This window comes from Bemisia tabaci, chromosome 6 (assembly GCF_918797505.1).
Source record: "Bemisia tabaci chromosome 6, PGI_BMITA_v3".
NCBI classification, from domain to species: Eukaryota; Metazoa; Arthropoda; class Insecta; order Hemiptera; family Aleyrodidae; genus Bemisia; species Bemisia tabaci.
In genome coordinates this window covers 5590219-5610173 of record NC_092798.1, presented here as the reverse complement: position 1 = coordinate 5610173, position 19955 = coordinate 5590219, and the positions used below count along the sequence as shown (strand labels likewise).

Sequence of the window (19955 nt, the reverse complement as noted above, 5' to 3'; positions counted from 1 at the left end):
ATACTTTACTTTTTAAATGGCAAAACTACTCAACGGCAATTCTTTAAAACTGTCATGATTTTTCTTCTCAATGCGAAGAAAATTCTGCAAAAACTTCAAGAAATAATGTCAATTTGTTCTCCTTCAAGAAAATGACGTAGAGGCGGAGATTTTCAGACACCGCTAACGAGTTATGTGATTGCCGACTTGCACCGTCGATATTTTTATCTCGAATACTAAACCGCAGATAGACTGATACATTCACGCGACACGGGAAACTCAAACGTAGGCGTTGCGCGGGGAGTCTACCCTCTGAAATGAAGGCGTTTCGTGGGCCTCCAAATTCGCACTTTCTGTTACTCGTCCCGACCGGGTGGCAATAAACCGCGGAACGAAGAGTTTATGACCGCGCGTATCAGCGGGCACTGGATCAGGACTGACGTGGAAAAGTGAATTGTGTCAGTAAGACGGAGATCGGTATCCGATCGGCTCGATTGCTGTTGCGTTACGGCGCGGCGCTTCGATGGGCCAATCTTCCCGCGAATGGAGAACCGCGTAACAGAGACTGTAAATCCGTTGCGTTTGAGTGGTTCTTACTTGCGCAAAGCGTCGGGTCGGTGCGAGGGAGGAAAAAGCACGTAAAGTCAACATGACATCAGTGTACAAAACTGCCGTGCTAGGGAAGAACGCCGCATGGACATTCGAGAGTTGCCAGATTTCCTTCGATAAAATGTTTATTTTTGAGAAAAGTTATGAATATTTTTCCTTGAAATTTTCAGGAACTTCAGGTGAAATTGCAAGCAACATTATCAGAAAAATTGGAAGTAGAAAATTCATAAATTTACCAGGAAATTCGTGTTTTATAAATAGAAAGTTGGCAACGCCTGAAGGTTCATACGGCGTTCTTCCTTAGCACGGCAGAAAAGTGGTATTGCTCGGCGTGGCGGAGATCGTTTCACGGAAGGACGCAGAAACCGCACGCTTTTAGCTCTGCCGTGCTGAGAAAAACGCCGTATGAACCTTCAGGCGTTGCCAAATTTCCTTTGATAAAACAGAATTCCCTGGTAAACTTATGAATATTTTCCTCCCAATTTTTTCAGATAACTTTGTTCGCAATGTCACCTAAAGTTCCTGAAAATTTCAAGGAAAATATTCATAGCTTTCCTCGAAAATAAACATTTTATCAAAGGAAAGGCAACTCTGAATGTTCATACGGCGTTCTTCCTTAGCACGACAGAACTGGTGGAAAGTCTCGCATGGTTCGAATGCCCACGTTTTTTCCTCACGTGTCGGGCATAGTTCTCTTGCGCGATATTACAATGAAACTTATTGAGGATGAGAGGTAGTGAAGTGGTGACTGATTGAGATGTTTCATACAAAAATTCAACGAACGATTAACTTTTATGCGCCATAATTGCGGCTCTGGGTTCTACAATAATCCAAGAACGATTATTTTACTATCAATAAATTAAGATTACCTACTATTTCAGGGGTAAATTCTTGACAAACTGATGCTTCAACTCAGTGGCGTGGCGTGACTGATCGATTATCGATATCTCGCCATTTCAAGCTATAGTAAAGAATCGATTACTAAGGTGTTCGCTGCGAACACCCTAATAATCGATCTTTTTCCATAGGTTTGAGTGGCGTATCCATCGATATATTGCAAAGCACGCCACGCCACTGCTTCAACTGATATTTATTTGTGATAGTACATTGGTAAAAATCTGATGTACACGATACACACACAGCCTTGTGCAAGTACTTCCATATTTTCATTGCTTGCTGGAAAAAAGTGACTTGATTGGAACAGAAATACTTTTAAATTCGCCACTAGTGACGACGATTGATCTGCCATTTAAACCTTATGGAAAAGTATCGATGAACATGGTGTTTTGTTCTCAACCAACACCTTAATGACCGATTCTTTTCCACATGCAGCTTTATATGGGGAAATATCGATAATCGATCATTCATGCCTCGCCAAAACGCTTTACTTCCGAGGAAATGTTTCTATTGAGTCAAGAAGATAAGCTTTTTATGTAGAGTTTGAAAGAATGTTTGGGTCAAAAGTTTATCAGATCGATCAAAATTTAAGGCAGTCGGCAAATTTAGAGCGGCAGCCGGGATGTTTCAGTGCGGCCGCCGATACTTTCGGAATTCGAATCAAGTAAAACCTGACAAGTCAATTTCCTGATAAACCCTGAATTCCATGAGAATATCTTTATTCTGGGACCCATCAGATAATGGGCATGTTCCGTTATAATACCCATCAATTCTTTTCTCGGCGTATGCAAAACTCAATCTCCGGCTCGAAAAATTCACCAATAGTGCTGATACTCAGGATTCGGAATTTTGGGTGAGATGAAATTATCAACTCTCAGTATTATTCCGGGTATTGTCTACTTCTTTGAAAGAAAGTCAACAACGCAAGAAATGATTCAGACTTGTGTTTCTGTGAAGGACTATTAAATGTTGATTTTGAAAAAAAAAAGCATGATAAGAAATGTTTAATGCCACGAATTGAGATACGCTTCCTTCAGAGCATGATAATTTCTTTTCCGCTGCGCTTTCTTCCCCCGAATGTAGGCGCAAATATATTTTACTTTTGACAGCTGATTGAAAATTTGCAACACACACATACTCAAATGTCTCATCACGGTCTTTGCCAATCATGTTACAGCATCCTAGAGCCCCAGACTCAAAAGCCTCCTAGCAGCGTACCTCATGCAGCCATTGCAGCCCCTTATTCTTTGAGCGATAATTATTTCAACACGACTGTCGTGAAGTGCCAGGCTCGGCATTTTGAAGGCGATTTCCGCACGCTCAACCAAGAATTCGCCCAGAAAATGGAAACGTCATAGACATTCATCTTCGTGAAACTATACGTCTCACTCTACACTCCCGACGAAAAATAGTGCCAAAATCGTCTATCAGGTGTGGATGAAGAGAAAATGCGGCATGTTACCACAGTCAATACATTGCTTGAACCTAGGAATAACTATGATAAAAATGACCTAGTAAGTCGTACTTAATCAAGAATAGTTGTAACCATAATATACCACAATATACCATAATAACCAAGGTAGATTTACACAGGTATGGACAGAACTAAACAACTGGCCTCTGATTGGCTCTCCAGCGGCCCCTTAACGTCAGCCATTTTGGATGTTTTGATTATTTTGATTCATTATGTTCGGTTTATCGTTTGTCAAAATTTTGTGGGATTTTTTTCAAAATTTTGGTTATACGATATTAATTTTAGCGTTTAAACGCACAAACGTTTGAATGTTAATTTGATTGTAATTTAATTAAAAAACGGGCCCCTTAACCTACGTCACGAGGTCATGTGACACGTACTGAGGCTCATGGGAAATTTTCAACTTTTCCATACCTGTGTAAATCTACCTTGATAATAACCACAAAATACCTACACGATGTGTTGTCGCTGCAATTGATTCAGGGTTCATTCATATATTATGGAACACCACTAATTTAGTGACTTTAACCACATTTTTGCTTTGAGTGCTTTACTGTTTTATGTAGGTAGGTACATAGATATCGACGGTGTATGTCAGGAATCACATAACGCGGGTTGCGACGTCGCAGACTTCTCTGTGCGAAGAAAATTCTGCCAAAACTTCAAGAAATAATGTCAATTTGTTCTCCTTTAAGAAAATAACATAGAGTCGGAGATTTTCAGACACCGCAAACGAGGTATGTGATTGCGGACTTACTTGATTGCGGATTTTGATATTCGATGCGAAAAGTGAATTCTAATTGAGACACTGTATAAAATAAAATAAAATTCTTGATTGTAGTGTTTCAAAATCTCTTTTAACGCAGAGTTTTCATCATAAGGAAACAAAATTCATGAGAATCGTTGAAAATTTTCACTCGACTTTCTCTATGATTTTAGTCCATTAAACGAAAAAACCGGAATTCTGGATTACTGCAACCAAGGAACGTCCCTTCTGCACCTAGAGCTTCAATTTCGGAGTTTCAAAATTTCACTTCCTACTTTATTTTTTAAAGGGAATAATTTGACATTTTGTATGAAATTTATCGAAATTATTTTTGAAAGGAGATTTTTAACAATCAAACAAAATTTGGTGCAATATTGATGACGATCAGACGATCATCCTTTAAGAGCATAATTTCTGCCGAGATATCGGCTACGTCGTACACTGTAATAGAGTTTCAGCCGAAATAAGGCTAGATTTTCAGATATTTTTCGTGAGATTCTAGATTTTTAGGCTGAATCTGAAAATGTCAACCTTTACCTCAACCCACTATCTACTACGGACTATATTCTTCAGTTGATAATTCCTAGAAGAGAATGTTTGTTTAGACAACCGGAAATCTCGTTACAGTGACAGGGCGCCACTTTGAAATGGACCGCGTTAAATAGGAAGGAACCAAGCCACATCCGCTATTGCCAAATTTAACAGGGAAATTTTATTTATTACGAGAGAACGTTTGTGCGGATTCCTATGAAAATTTTAGGGAATTTGCTTTGTATTATGGAGAAAATTCACTGAAATTTGCACAAAAATCCACACGACCGTTTTCATGTAAAAAAGTAAATTGCCCGATTAAATTTGGCAATAGCTGATGTGGCTCGGTTCCTTTCTGTTTAACGCGGTCCACATAACAGAACAAAGTTTAAACAAGGAAATTTTCTTGTTGACTCAGGGCATTGGCGGATCCAGCAAATTGGCGACATTGTTACTCTCCAATTAAACCTATGGAAATGTATCGATTCTTGTAGGGGCCAGGTGCTCCGGCAAGGAGCACCTGCAGGCCGATTATTGAAATTGACAGACAAAGCTATAGACAAAGACGACAAAAAGGATTTGGAGGGATTCTATTGGTGGAAGCGGGTGGTGGCAATGGACATAGGAGGTAGGTAATGGACTAACTAACGGCAACCCACCAAAGACCCGACAGTTAGTCCATCATTTTCTTCCTTAGTCTATAAGAACCAACCATGTCAACCAATAGGATCGCTCTATACTCCCTATGTCTTCTTTGTCTATCGCTTTGTCTATCAGTTTCAATAATCGACCCGCTGGATTATTAAAATAGGTTTAAATAAAGGAATCCGGTGTTGCCAAATTTCTGGATCCACCTCTGACTCTGGGAAAGGGAAAATTGAATAGCATGGGAGGACAAGGCTCAAAAGTGCAGCTTTTGTAAAAATTGAGTTATCAATTCTTAGAGGGGCTTGGCAGACGATTCCCATAAGTAAAGTGTTTGCTATTTCGAGAAATACGTGTTTGAAGTTTCGAAATTACAGTGCGGATCCTCATGGCGGAGAGTATAAGTTCAAACTGACTTTTTGATGCTTAAAAATTGGAATTTGGGAGCGAATTTTTCACAGAATATGCATTCAGACTATAGTTTTACTTAAAATTTTCAATATCTCAATTTTTTCATTAACCGCACTAATGCTCCTTGTCCTCCAAGCCCCTCATTATTCAGCTGAGACTATTATTAAAAAATATTCTCTGAAAAATTCACTACTAAAATTCAGTTTTTAAGCATCAAAAAGAGCATCACTTACTTTTTCCCATACGGATCCGGGTAATTTTGAAACTTTAAACTGACGATGGCCAACGTACGAAACCGCGAATCTCCGTTTGCAATGTTGCAGATTTCCTATCATAATTTATTTTCTCTCCGGAAAACCAATCAACGCAAATTCCTGAAAACTGTCTCGATTTTTCACCTCCGTTGACGGAATAATCTGTACCTATAGATACCAAGCTAAAAAGTTAGCTTTTTTCGTCGAAAAAGTAAGATGAGAGCGGATATTTTGAAACACCGCAATGGAGACACGGATTTTGATGTGAGGCTTGCTCTCCATATAAGTTCATGCTTTTTGAGGCTCATGTGGGAATTGAGATACGGCCTTTCTGTCGAAATAGCGACGACATGATGTTCTCTCTCTTCTGCCGTGCTGAAGAACGCCGTATGGACATTCGAGAAGTGTCAAATTTCCTTAGATAAAATGTTTTTTTTTTTTTGAAAAAAATATGAATATTTTTCCTTGAAATTTTCAGATACTTTAAAAAAATTACTACCAAAATTATCTGAGAAATCGGCAGAAAACATTTTAAAAAAAAATCCTGCAGATTCGTGATTTGCCAGAGGAAATTTGGCAAAGCCTGAAGGCTCATACGGTGTTTTTCCTTAGCACGTCTATTGTTAGCAGGGCAGCATGCACTGCAACAGAGCTAGACTACCATGCTAAGGAAGAACGCCGTATGAACATTCGAGAGTTGCCAAATTTCCTTCGATGAAACATGTACTTTTGACGAAATGTATGCATATTTTTCCTCGAAACTTTCAGATATTTTAGATTAAATTGCGTACAAAATTGTTTGAAAATTTCGGAGAAACATATTAACAATTTTCGCAGCAGTTTCGGTTTTTATTGGAGGAAACTTGGCAACGTCTGAAGGCTCATACGGCGTTCTTCCTTGGCATGGCAGTAGAGCCTGCAGGATCGGCCTGAGGTCACAGGCGCAGTCGCAGGCCATGGAGGTCGAGATTCCAGCGGAAAAATATGAGGCTCGTTAGGTACCTTTACGGCTCCATGAACCGGTGCCCGATGACGCCCGCACATCACCATAAATCTCAAATAGTGACCCCCCGCCCCACCCCCACACCCTATCTACGGCCCGTTGAATTCAACAAGGGTGCATTCACCTCCGGTTTTCCATTCCTTGTGAGTAAATTCAAAGAGGGAGGGAGGGGGCAGAGGATTATTGGACGGTTTTAATTTTTCTTCTCCGTCGTTTTTCTTTTCTTATTCAGCGGTTCTCAAACTTTCCAACTCGGCAGCTCTGGCTAGAGTACCTGTATACGGGAGAGTATTGTCATCTCAATCCTTATACTACAGAAAAAGTGTGCCGCTCTCTGATTGGTCGGCTATCATGGAGCCCCAAAGTTGGACCAATGTTAACAAACCCCAGCCCCTCCGCTCCTAGTTTGGCGCAATGTAAACAATCAAGATGGTGACAAAGTTCTAGACGTGATTTTGGACGTGGTAGAAATTTTTTTATGATCAACCTCTGAGTTGAGTTCGGATCGACCTTTAATGGATATTTTTGCCGAAAATCAACCTTTGAGTGTGATTACCATTCATGTCTCAGCCGATAATACGTATATTCCTGTTGGGTTTGTTTACATTGGTCCAACTTTGGAGCTCCATGATAATCTAGAACTGATGAACAAATCAGAGAATGGCACAGTGATAGCAATACTCTCCCGTATAAAGGTACTCTAGCTCTGGCGACTGGGGCCCAACTTCGGGACCCGAGACGTCCTGAGAAAGTGAAAATCTCGAAACTTACCCTCCAGTTCTTGCGAGAGCAGAAGATTTACAACACGGAAAAAAATGTATGGCTTGTTTTGGCTGGTTCGTACTTTTTAGAGCCTTAACCACAATTCATCGGAAAAGATGTCCATTTCCAACAAACTGGATCATTACCTCGACCCAAGTTGAGGGCCTCAACTTGAAGCTGGATCGCAACTTATTGTGGCTGAATGTGACATATCGACAGTGCAAGTCGGCAATCACATAACTCGGTTTGCGACGTCGCAGACTTCCTGTCATACTTTACTTTTTAAATGGAAAACTACTCAACGGCAATTCTTTAAAACTGTCATGCTTTTTCTTCTCAATGCGAAGAAAATTCTGCAAAAACTTCAAGAAATAATGTCAATTTGCTGTCCTTTAAAAAAATGACGTAGAGGCGGAGATTTTCAGACACCGCAAACGAGTTATGTGATTGCCGACTTTCACCGTCGATATGGACTTATTAGGACTTATGGTCATTTCTGAAGATTTCCATTCCCGAGGTTTAGGCGTGGAATCTTACCCCAAAAAGGTATTTTTAATCCCGAAGGAGCGATTAACCCCCTTTACCCCTGCCCCTTCCATCCCTCCCATCCTCTCCTCCCTCACCCCCAACTTCAATTAGCACCCTCACACATTATAGCCTCAATTTTGAAAGCTTTTTCTAAGCTTGTAAGTTCATTTTGGACAAAATCATGGGCATCTCCTCGTTCCCTTGAAAATTTTACTAATCATAGTTCGTCGTATCGCAATTTCAATGCTTTCTCCTTTATCCTACGGTCGGCCTCTTGTGGTACCTACAGTGGTTGTAGCTGTAGCGCTGCCTCTTTAACCAGGAGGTCCCGGGTTCGACTCCCGACTAGGCAACCCGAATTTGACGGTCTCAAAGAACGGTTAGAGACTGAGGGAAGATAGAGGACTCTAACTAAAAGCTCAGGATTACCACTTGTGTGGTATTTTATCTTTTCCCCCATAAATGAATGTAACTACATTTTAATGGTGCAAAATTTTCCGTCGTGAAATGCACTTTCATTCGGCGAATCTTCTGCATTTGTAACTGGTAATTTTGCTGATTTTCCCCCTGATCTCACGCAAAAATCGGACACATTTTGGACAAAAATTGCACAGGTAGGTACGTTCTAGTAGGAAATGTAATTTTTTTATTTAATTTTCCAACCTTGGAATGAAGTTACGTTACTTCGTCCGAGAAACAACGGTTTTAAGCTGTAAAAAAAAAAGAAAAGAAAATCTCCTGACTCTATATAATTTTCTCCCTAGCAACCAAGCTGTTGGCAAGACGCCGCGGGCCCCGATTTGGGTACCCCTGCTTTTATTCAAGTTCTTCCCTCCTGTTTTTTTCTTTCCCTGGTTGGGCTCATGGAATAAATGTGTGCTTTTTGATGGCGCGTTGCCTAGTGCCCGTTCATCCGCGTTGAGGCGCGGGCGGTCAAAAACTCAGCAGCGACGGTGGAGCAGTGCTGCGATCTGGCGGTCGGTGCCCGTTGTGATTCAGCATAAAACAGTGCGTCAATTTTTTTCGGGGGTCCCTCTTCCTGCTTCCCGGCTCTAAAAATCGAACGCTAAAAATAGCAGCGCATCAGATCGGATGAGGGTTAGCCCGGGCTTTGTTTTGAATCTGCGCGGCGATCCAACACCGGACTCAAGGATTTTCTCTCATTCCCTCTTTGGATGGTGATTTTCGAAATGCCGAACGGCACGTGACGCAGGACCGTGACTTTCGAAAATTTTCGTCGGGAGTGTAGTGGCGAAAGTTTTTGTTCGGACGGTTTTGCTCTTTGTTTACCTTTTTTCGTTGGTGAGTGAGTGTAGGTAGACTGAAAGTGGTTGGACTCTTTTTCTGCGTTAAGCGAATGAGGATAGGTGAGGAAATGTTTTCTCCGTTTTATATTGAAGATCAATTGGATTGCATTTTGCATAAAGGAACCACTAGCATTGCAATGATGCTGATTGTGCAACTTCATCCTTTGCAATAAAATTGCGGAAATTGAGAAAAACTATGAAATTTAGATAGTAATTTTTGTCTTAAATTTACAGTTTTTAGCGAGTAAAATAGAAACTATTAATGGATAATCGGGTTTCTCCTCCAAGCCAAAAGAAGTTGGACAATCTTAGCAACATTGCAATGCTAGTGGTTCCTTTTTGCAAGATGCAATCCAATTCATATCCTTTCTCTGCTCGGTCTCGTCGTGGTAGAAAAGGAATGACTTTTGCAATTTCAGGTGTGATGACTGAATGGGTATCGATCGATATCCCCTCAGGACTGCGCTGATAATTTCACTCAATAATTTTATCTCCATTTGTTTGTGCTTCAATCGAATCATTGCAGCACTGCCGTGCTAAGGAAGATTGCCGTATGAACCCTCAGGCGTTGCCAAATTGCACTTGATAAAACACGAATTTCCTGGTAAACTTATGAATATTCTCCCTCCAACTTTTCAGATAATTGCGCTCGCAATTTCACCCAAAGTCATTGAAAATTTCAAGGAAAAATATTCATAACTTTTCTCAAAAATAAACATATAAATAACTAAAGGAAATTTGGCAACTCTCGAATGTTCATACGGCGTTCTTCCTTAGCACGGTGGAGCAGGTGCGATAAGTATCGTGCAATTTCTTTAATTGCAAGGGGCCGACACGACCAGCGGGCCGATTATTGAAACTGATAGACAAAGCTATAGACAAAGACGACAAAAGGGATTTAAAGGGATCCTATTGGTGGAAGCGGGTTGTGGCAATGGACATAGGAGGTAGGTAAGGGACTAACTAACGGCAACCCACCAAAGACCCGACAGTTAGTCCATCATTTTCTTCCTTAGTCTATAAGAACCAGCCATGTCAACCAATGGGATCGCTCCATACTCCCTATGTCTTCTTTGTCCATCGCTTTGTCTATCAGTTTCAATAATCGGCCCGCTGCCCTCTTTCAGATGTCCTTCTTGCACCTTACATTATCTCTATTTGAACTTTTAGTCCTATTATAATTTAAAAGAATACATATGAGCAATGCCAAACCACCAAACGTGACGGATCTCATCAACATAGTTTGTAACTTTAAGGAAAAAACATGCATTGCCATTTCAACGATGCTTCATTTCTGCGTATCGCAGGTTGAAGTAAAAAAATGGGGACCTTTTTATTAATTGCAACGTTTTTCAAACCTTCGATTATGAAGGTACAGTCCAAATGAGGGAAGGATCCTAGATGATGCTACCATGGATTTTTAGCTCTAAAACTGAGAATTTCTGGCATTTTTCCGTCCCTGAAATGACTTTTCAGAATAGCAAAATTCCACATTTTCCACAGAAATCTCGTCCACTTGAAATTCTTGCTTCGACAGAAAAAATAAGTTTCTAAGATAACGAATCAAATAGACTACCTCCTGGAGATTTCCTACGAATATTTTTGAATGATAATGAAAAACATTCCAGAAAATTTCGAAAATTTCGTTGGTTAAGTTTATGTTTTTAACTTCAACAAAATAAATATACTTAAGTGGACACTTGCAGCGACGCCATCAACGGGCTTATTTTTCGGCTTTGACCATCGACCCTCATCAATCATTAATCACAAAGGAGTAAAATAAAAAAAATATTCCTTAAGTTATTTTCGAAAGTCAATGAACAAAGATGCAATTTATTATAACTATGATAATTGAAAATGAAAAGAGGAATTCATTAAAAACTATTAATATTGCCATTGGGTGGCCGTCTGAAAGTGCAAAGCGCCGATCGGGAGTTGGGTCTCGTAGCGGCCAGGAAAACCCTCTGGTATAAGTAAAATCCCGAGCATTGCCAGCTTGTCACGTTATCGGCAAAAATGCGCGCTGCCTTTTACGTGAAAACAAGTGGATCCGCAACCATGCAGGGGTCATTAACTCCAATTGCATGACTCTGTCCCTCTTTGCTCGGTCAAATTAACGAGGTAATAACCTGAATGAACAATATGAATAAGCGTGATGCAGGATGGATCTCCATTATTGGCACACAACAAACGGGAGATCACAAAAACCCGCCTCGTGTCCGGAAACGCGTGTCTCCGACAAAGGCGGATCCAGCAATTTGGCAACACCGAATTTCCCCCATTTCAACCTATGCTGAATAATCGATTCTTGTCGGAGCACCTGGCCCCTCCAAGAATCGATTTATTTCCAGAGGTTTAAAAAGGGGAAATCCGGTGTTGCCAAATTGCTGGATCTGCCAATGGTCTCCGAAGTCCGAACGTCAGTGGCGATTCCAGCAAGTTGGCAACACCGGTAACAGTGGCGAGGCGCGAATGATCGATTGTCGACCAGACCACGGATCTCGGTTTGCGACGTTGCAGACTTCCTGCCATACTTTAATTTTTAAATAGGAAACTACTCGACGTAAATTCTTGAAAATTTCCGTGAGTTTTCTTCTAAGTGCGAAAAACATTATGTGAAAAATTCGAGGAATGATATTGGACTGTTCTCCTCCAAAAAAAAAAATAAAAATAGAAGGAGACCGGAGATTTTTAGACATCGCAAACGAGATACGTGGTCTGGTAGTTTCACCATCGATATTCCCCCATTTGAATCTGTGGTAGAGAATCGATCATTACGGTGTTCGTTGCGAACATACTGTTTATCGATCCTTTTCCATAGGTTTAAGTGACAGATCAATCGATATATCGCAAAGCATGCCGCGCCTACTGACTGGTAGTACTCTATTCGAATTCTTTGAATATATCGATTTCAGCCGAGACAAGCAGGTGCCTCACCTAGAATCGATTGTTTAACATACATTTAAATGAAGAAATAAAATGTTGGCCAACTTGCAAGAATCACCACTGCCGGACATGCTATAGAAGAACCAGCAGGATTTTGTAGAAGGAGAAAAGGGGGGAAAAACGAAAAAATCACCTTAGGGTTAGTGCTGTGGACTTCTTTTTTGTTAATGTCGGGGTAATAGAAGAGGAGGAGGGGCGCCCATACTGCCGTGCCAAGGAAAAACGCCGTATGAGTCATCAGACGTTGCCAAGTTTTCTTCGATAAAAACCGACTTAATTAGGAGAATTGTGAATATTTCCCCCCAATATTTTCAGACACTATCGTACGCAATTTAATCTAGAATATCTGAAAATTTCAAGGATAAATATGCATGAATGTCGTCGCAAATACATGTTAAAACATGAGAACATGTTAAAAAATGTTAACATGTTAAAGCATGTTAAAACATGATAGTTGCCAAATTTCCCTCGGTTTATCGAGGGAAATTTTGCAACTCTCGAATGTTCATACGGCGTTCTTCCTTAGCACGGCAGCATAAGTAAAAACATCCTAATAATCTGAAACATTTGGTGCAATGAACATTCCAAAATTCTAAATGTCGATCCTCTGGGAGCAATTTAAAGTTGGAGAACGATACGTCGCGACTTTGAGAAAAACACAGTTGAAGTATCCAGTGGCGTGGCGTGCTTTGCGATATATCGATTGTTATGCCATTTAAACCTATGGAAAAGGATCGATAGACAGGGTGTTCGCAGCGAACACCCTAATAATCGATTCTTTACCATAGGTTTAAATGGCATAACAATCGATACATCGCAATTCACGCCACGCCACTGGAAGTTTCCCGGCGCTTTTGCTAGCCTTTGAAACGATTAATCTCGTAAAACGTTACTTGCTTACTTGATACGATAAAAATTATAATTTGGAATTTTGAATCATTGCACTTGCAAAGAATCCGATTGAACTGAAGAATCGAGTTACTTAAAATGAAACTGCGAGCATTTTTGACCGCGGTAACCACACCACAACCACAGACGCAGTGGTGTGGCGTGCTTTGCGATACATCGATTGATCTGTCGTTTAAACCTATGGAAAAGGATCGATAAACAGGGTGTTCGCAACGAACACCTTAGTAATCGATTATTTACCACATCTTCAAATGGGAAAATATCGATACATCGTTTAGCACGCCACGCCACTGTTATGAATATTATGAAACCGTTCCTCGTCTCGGTTATGCTGCCGTGCTTAGCAGTGGCGTGGCGTGCATTGCGATATATCGATTGTTTTGCCATTTAAACCTATGGAAAAAGATCGATAAGTAGGGTGTTCGCAGCGAACACCTTAAAAATCGATTCCTTACCATAGGTTTAAATGGCAGAACAATCGATACATCGCAATTCTTGCCACGCCACTGGTGCTAAGGAAGAACGCCTTATGAACATTCGAACATTCGAGGGTTGCCAAATTTCCTTCGATAAAATGTTTATCTTCGAGAAAAGTTATGAATATTTTTCCTTGAAATTTTCGGAATATTCAGGTAAAACTGCGACCTAAATTATCTGAAAAATTGGGAGAAAAATATTCATAAATTTCGGAGTAATCGATTTTTTGCCACAGATTCAAGTGGGGGAATAGCGATAATCGGTAATTTTAGCGATAAACGCCCCGCCACTGATCAATGCGCGCGGTAATGGATGATTTAGAAGTTTTTCAATCGTCTACCAGCATGTGATCAAGGTGATTCGATGGACGCTATATTTTGTGACAAAACGACGTGCGATATATCGCATCGATTAGTTACATTTTTTTAGTTACTCGTCATTTTTTTCGAATTTTGAGATCGCAATTCTGTTGTCAGGAGACTAAAGAATTCACTCACCAATTTTGACGAACAAAGTCAACAAAATAAAGACGTGGTTTTTTCAGAGGAAAAATATCGCATTCGATAGTGATATCGAAACAGCACTCGAATGCGATATTTTCTCCCTAAAAAAAACCACGCCTATATTACGAACAAATTATTGACAAACAAATTCAAATTTGTTCGTCAAAATTGGTACCTAAGTGAATTCTTTAGTCTCCTGATAACAGAATTGTGATCTCAAAATTCGAGAAAAATGATAAATGGCTGAAAAAGTGGAACCGATTGATACAATATATCGCATGTCATTTTGACACAAAATATGGCGTCCATCGAATCACCTTACACTCCTTGATTGCTGATTACAAAAAGATGCATACCTAGGTCTTCTTGCTTTTTTACACACTTTTGTCCGCTCGCCCTCAATGCATGTCGTTCAACCAACTTTTTCTCTTTCGTTTAAGGCGGTGTTAAAAACAGAATCGCCCTGCAAATCCTGGTAGAGGATTGGAGTTCTCTTATGAAAGTATTATCGATAGCTTCGAATCGCGTGTGGCTCAGACAAGGACCAACCAAAATTTAGGTCATTCGCTGGAGGAACAATCATCGTTACAAAATGGTAAGTTCCATGGATTGCTTGGTTGTCGAAAATCCGTCCGTCAATGTGGGAAAGAGGCCAAAGTACCGAAAAAACTCAAAATTGAGTTACTGGTTTTCACTGATAAAAAAAAGCGTGACTCAAGCATAATGCATGCAAGCGTATACTTGCCGCAGAGAGATATGTTTTCTTGAATCAAGAATGATGTTGCTTAATTTAAGCTACTTTTTTATAAAACCTAAAGCATTTTTTTCTTGTTCCTAGCGAAATTCAGCTCAAATTAAGCCGAACAAGAACAGTGGCGTGGCGTGCTTTGCGATGTATCGACTGATCTGCTATTTAAACCTATGAAAATGAATCGATAAACAGGGTGTCCGCAATGAACACCTGAATAATCGATTCTTTACCATAGCTTCAAGTGGGGAAATATCGATAATCGATCATTCAATTCACGCCTCGCCCTGAACAAAAACTCTCGGTGGCAAATTCAAGAATCATCATGCTTGAGACACGCAGTTTTTGTGGTGCCATTGCGTAGCCGGTGGCCGCCTTGTGCGATCATTTTGACGCAAATTGTTCTTTTTCCGCACTTAAACGTCAAAGATTTTTCCAAAAGGAGGAAAAAAACCAAAGACAGGACGACTTGTTAATGTACGTTAAAGAAAACTCTAAAAATCTTGCTCAGAAACCTATATTTTTTGCGATCTCGCAGACAAGCAACGTAAGAATGGTTTCACGATGACTAGAATAGTTTTGATGCCGTAACAGACAACTTATTTTTACGTCATATTTTTAGTAGTAATGATAATCACTCAAATTTTTTTTGCATTTATCTACACAGGGTAACGTGTTATAACGCTTTTCAGAGATTTATCGCTCTACTTTTCATCAATTTTAATATATAAATGGCCGAAAATGTGCTGTCTGTTACGCTGACTTTTTACCGCGTAACAGACGGCACATTTTCGGAATTTACATAATATTAATTGAAAAGTAGAGCAACAAATCATTAGACAGCGTTACAATAGGTAACCCTTTGAAGATTAATGATCAGAAATTCGAGTGATTATCATATATCTACTAAAACTATGACCGAAAAATGTGTTGTCTGTTACGGCGACAAAACTATTCCAGTTATCGTGGAACCACCCGTAATATATTTAAATAATCCATGCGTTTTAGGAAAATTAACAGTAGGTATGTCGCAATATAAATCAGTAATAGTTTACTGCACAACAAGCGTCTCTGAAATTTAGCTGAGATATGATGAAAAAAACAAGCAAAGCAACGTGCGGCAAACGAATGTCATTACAACACCCGGATGCAACTATTCGAGCTCCACGGATGTCCGTGTTGCATAAGCACTGAATTGAAGGCGTTTTCACTCTGCACGCACACTCTACTCACCACTTCAGTCACTTCACCCATGGCGCGGCGAGCAGCGGGCTGTATTTCGAGGATCCGAAATGACATAAAGCGCCTTCAATTCTTCATTTGGGTAGTTTCACGATAACTGGAATAGTTTTGTCGCCGTGACAGATAACACATTTTTCGGTCATATTTTTAGTAGTAATGATAATCACTCGAATTTTATCCATTAATCTATACAGGATTACGTGTTACAACGCTTTTCAACGATTCATCGCTCTACTTTTCAATTTTAATCTATAAATGGCCAGGCCCGCCACAAGGGGGGGGGGATACTGGGTCCCTGGTACCGGGGCTCGGGCCCCGGAGGGGCCCGTGTTACCCGTAAAAAACCACTACGAATTCACATGCAACCCTTGTTTCGTTGAAAAATTTACCCTAAAAATTTCGCAAAAGGTGAATAGATTTTCAGAAACACGCTGGGGCACTGTAGAATTCTTCTTAAATTTTCAAAGAAGTATACTTCCTGGAATATTTCTATCTATTTTCAAGATTTTCAGTACAGAGGGATATTTTTAGTAACTGCGTTTCATTTTCTTCCGTCGTCAGATGCTAAGAGTCTCCAGTCTGGTCATTCTCGACTTCAATGGCTCATGGCTCAACTCCCTTGCCATAGACAAACGAAGGGGGAGTCCAGGGGGGCCTTGCCCTCTTGGAACTGAAAATAGTATCATATGCTCCCCCCCCCAAAAAAAAAAAATAAATTTTCCAGATGTTTTGAATGCAACAGTTCGCAAGTATTTTGTGCTGAAAGTAGAAGAAAAAAAATAATTATTCCACAGAAATTGATGGAAAAATTCTTAATGGAAGCTTCAAAATGCGTCCGATTAGTCGTATAAATTCTAAAATTTCTCGGGGGATGCCCCTAAGACCCGCTCCCCCCCCCCCCCCCTCGTGCTTGGGGCCCGGACCTTAAAACTGGCACCAGGGCCCGAGATGGGATGTGGCGAGACTGCATGAAGGCTATTTCCATTTAAATCTTCCGTCACATTCATACGGCGCAATGATACAACTATTTGAACCCTCCGGAATGCGTGAGGTATTACGCCGCATTTGAAGGCGTTTTCAAAACAGCCAAGTTCCGTTATCGGAATAATCGTTTTGAATAGTTCATATTATTTTGTCTCCATTTCTAACCACTTGTTTAATTATAATCCTCCTATAAAAGCCACCCATTTGCTAAATACACTTCTAGCTGGAGCGCACTTCTGCCATGCATTCACAACTGCAAAAATGCCGAAGGAAATCGACAAGCCCAGCGCGTATGAAGGATATTACAATGGTGATCTTCCGTTGCATTTCTAAGGCGCAATGATACAACTATTTGAACTCTCCGGAATGTGTGAGGTATTACGCCGTATTTGAAGGCGTTTTCAAATCAGCCAAGTTCCGATACCCGGATTATCGTTTTGAATAGTTCATATTCTTTTGTTTTATTCCGTGTCACTTGTTTATTTTTAATCCTCGTAGAAAAACCAACCATTTGTAAATACAATTCCAGCTGGAACGCACTTTAGCTATGCATTTACCACTGCAAAAATGTCAAAGGAAATCGACACGCCCAGCGTGCGTGGAGGCTATCTCCATTTAAATCTTCCTTCACATTCTTACGGCGCAATGATACAACTATTTGAACTCCCCGGAATGCGTGAGGTATCACGCCGCATTTGAAGGCGTTTTCAAATCAGCCAAGTTCCGATACCCGGATTATCGTTTTGAATAGTTCATATTCTTTTGTTATATTCCTTGCCACTTGTTTATTTTTAATCCTCGTAGAAAAACCACCCATTTGTGAGTACAATTCTAGCTGAAGCACACGTCAGCTATGCATTCACCACTGCGAAAATTTCAGAGGCCCGAGATGGGATGTGGCGGGCCTGTAAGTGGCCGAGAATGTGTTGTCTATTACGCTGACTTTTCACCGCGTAACAGACGGCATATTTTCGGAATTTACATTATATTAATTGTGAAGTGGAGCAATAAATCATTAGGAATAATTATAATACGTGACCCTTTGAAGATTAATGCGAAAAAATTCGAGTGATTAACATTACTACTAAAAATATGACCGAAAAATGTGTTGCCTGTTACGGTGACAAAACTATTCCAGTTATCGTGAAACCACCCATTTATAATACGACGAAGTAGTTATCTCTTGGGCACGAATAGTTGTTCTTCAGTAAATCATGCAGCGCTCCCCTACAGAAGTGGAAAAAACTAAACCCATCAGCTTGCGTATTTTATGCTGTAGAATGCGGGAAAGTCGCCAACGCATTTTTGCCCAAGTAGAGAATTTGTTTGTGTCTGAAATTTGATGAATTTCGTGTTGAAGTGGAAACTACTGAGTGAACTGAACACGAGGATACCCTTGGTTCATGAATTGAACAATTATTGGAGAAGATTATGACAAAATGATCTACTTAGTCTGCTAAAATACACGTGTTTAAATGGAAAATGCCGCCAGATGACGTCGCTAAGCGGCGCATTTCCTCACTTTAAAATCTATTTTTATACTATTTCCCATATCAAAAAAAAAGTATACAAAATACTGTGAAATCAGCTCTTTAAGCGCTTTCAGATGAAGCAATAAAAAATGTGCCTGCAATTTCTCCATTGTCGGTTAGGCGGTAGTGTTCGTTAGTTCTCGATGTGTGAAAATGTACTTAATTCATTTGTTATGGGTTTTGCAGAGACTAGTGGTAGTGATCACGCTGTTGCCAGTGTTGTGCTCCATGGCGGAGTCTTCGGCTCTACTATCAGATGATGGCAATATTTACGGGCTCACTAAAGCCGAGCTCGAAGACTTTGCAAATAATGCGCTGACCTTCGGCACAACACGTATGTATCAACTCGAACTTTTACTGATTGTTAGTTCCGATTCCAAGGTAAGGATTTGCAGAGCGACCTCTGCAAAAAACTAAAATAACGTTTGTTGACAGGGATTTGTGAAAACATTTCTTCAAGCAAAAGGCAACAATGGTAAAAATTGGAAAATAAGTAGGTACCTCAATATGCGATTTGGCAGGTCTCTGGACACATTTTTTTCAAAGAAAAGAAAAAAAAACGTATGGCATCGACGGATCCAGCAAGTTGGCATGGCAATACTGATTTTCCTCTATTTAAATCGATTATGCTTTGCGATATATCGATTGATCTGCCATTGAAACCTATGGTAAAGGATCGATTAACAGGGTGTTTGCAGCGAACACCTAAATAATCGATTCTTTACCACGGATTCAAATGGGGAAATATCGATAATTGATCATTCACGCCACGCCACAGTCGGCAACACTGCTTTTCCTCCATTCACACATGAGTCGTTATCGAATGGTCTTGATCATTAAATAGCATTGCCAAGATAGGGATTTATCGATCAAGTTAATTTGATAACTATTCAACAATCAAGCCGCTGTGTTGAACAATCGATGCTTGTTTGGACACCTGGCCGAGTCGCCCCTCCAAGAATCGATATATTTCCATAGGTTTAATGAAGAAAAAGCAATGTAGTCTACTTGCTGGATCCTGATGAATTATATTTGAGGTTTTAGCTGCAAAACTTCCGCTTGATTGTACAGAATATTCAGTGCAAATTCAAAAAATTTTGAAACGTCGCAATTGAGGAATGTTTTTTTTCTTCTCTCGTTAAAAAAAAGAAACTTTTTAAGAAAACAAAATAATACTCTGCGAGTAGACAAATAACGACTCATTTGCGAACGATGCTACTAATGCATATTTTCTAGAGTCGTTGAAAAAAGCTCCAAATGTGGGGATGAAAACTGGAAAGCATAACAAAACCCACACCAAACCCCAAAAGCTGACAAGTCAATTTTTTTTATAAGCCCCGAGCTATTCAGTCTGATTCCAATGGACCCTCTAAGTATTAGGTACGTAAGCGTCTCAAGGGGGGAGGGGGTCTGTGCTTGCCTTCTGGGGCCTAAAGAAGGGACAGGGG

General features: G+C 40.2%; 1 protein-coding gene across 1 annotated transcript in view; it reads left to right on the top strand.

Moving 5' to 3' along the window:
* The first annotated feature begins 9017 nt into the window (after window positions 1-9017).
* LOC109038490 (bleomycin hydrolase) overlaps window positions 9018-19955 on the top strand; it is a 51318-nt gene continuing 40380 nt past the window's right edge. Inside the window, exons 1-3 of the mRNA XM_019053545.2 lie at window positions 9018-9226; window positions 14442-14596; window positions 18694-18841. Of these exons, the coding sequence (XP_018909090.2) occupies window positions 14594-14596; window positions 18694-18841 (151 nt within the window). The 5' untranslated portion in view covers window positions 9018-9226; window positions 14442-14593. The remainder of the gene's footprint in view (window positions 9227-14441; window positions 14597-18693; window positions 18842-19955) is intronic.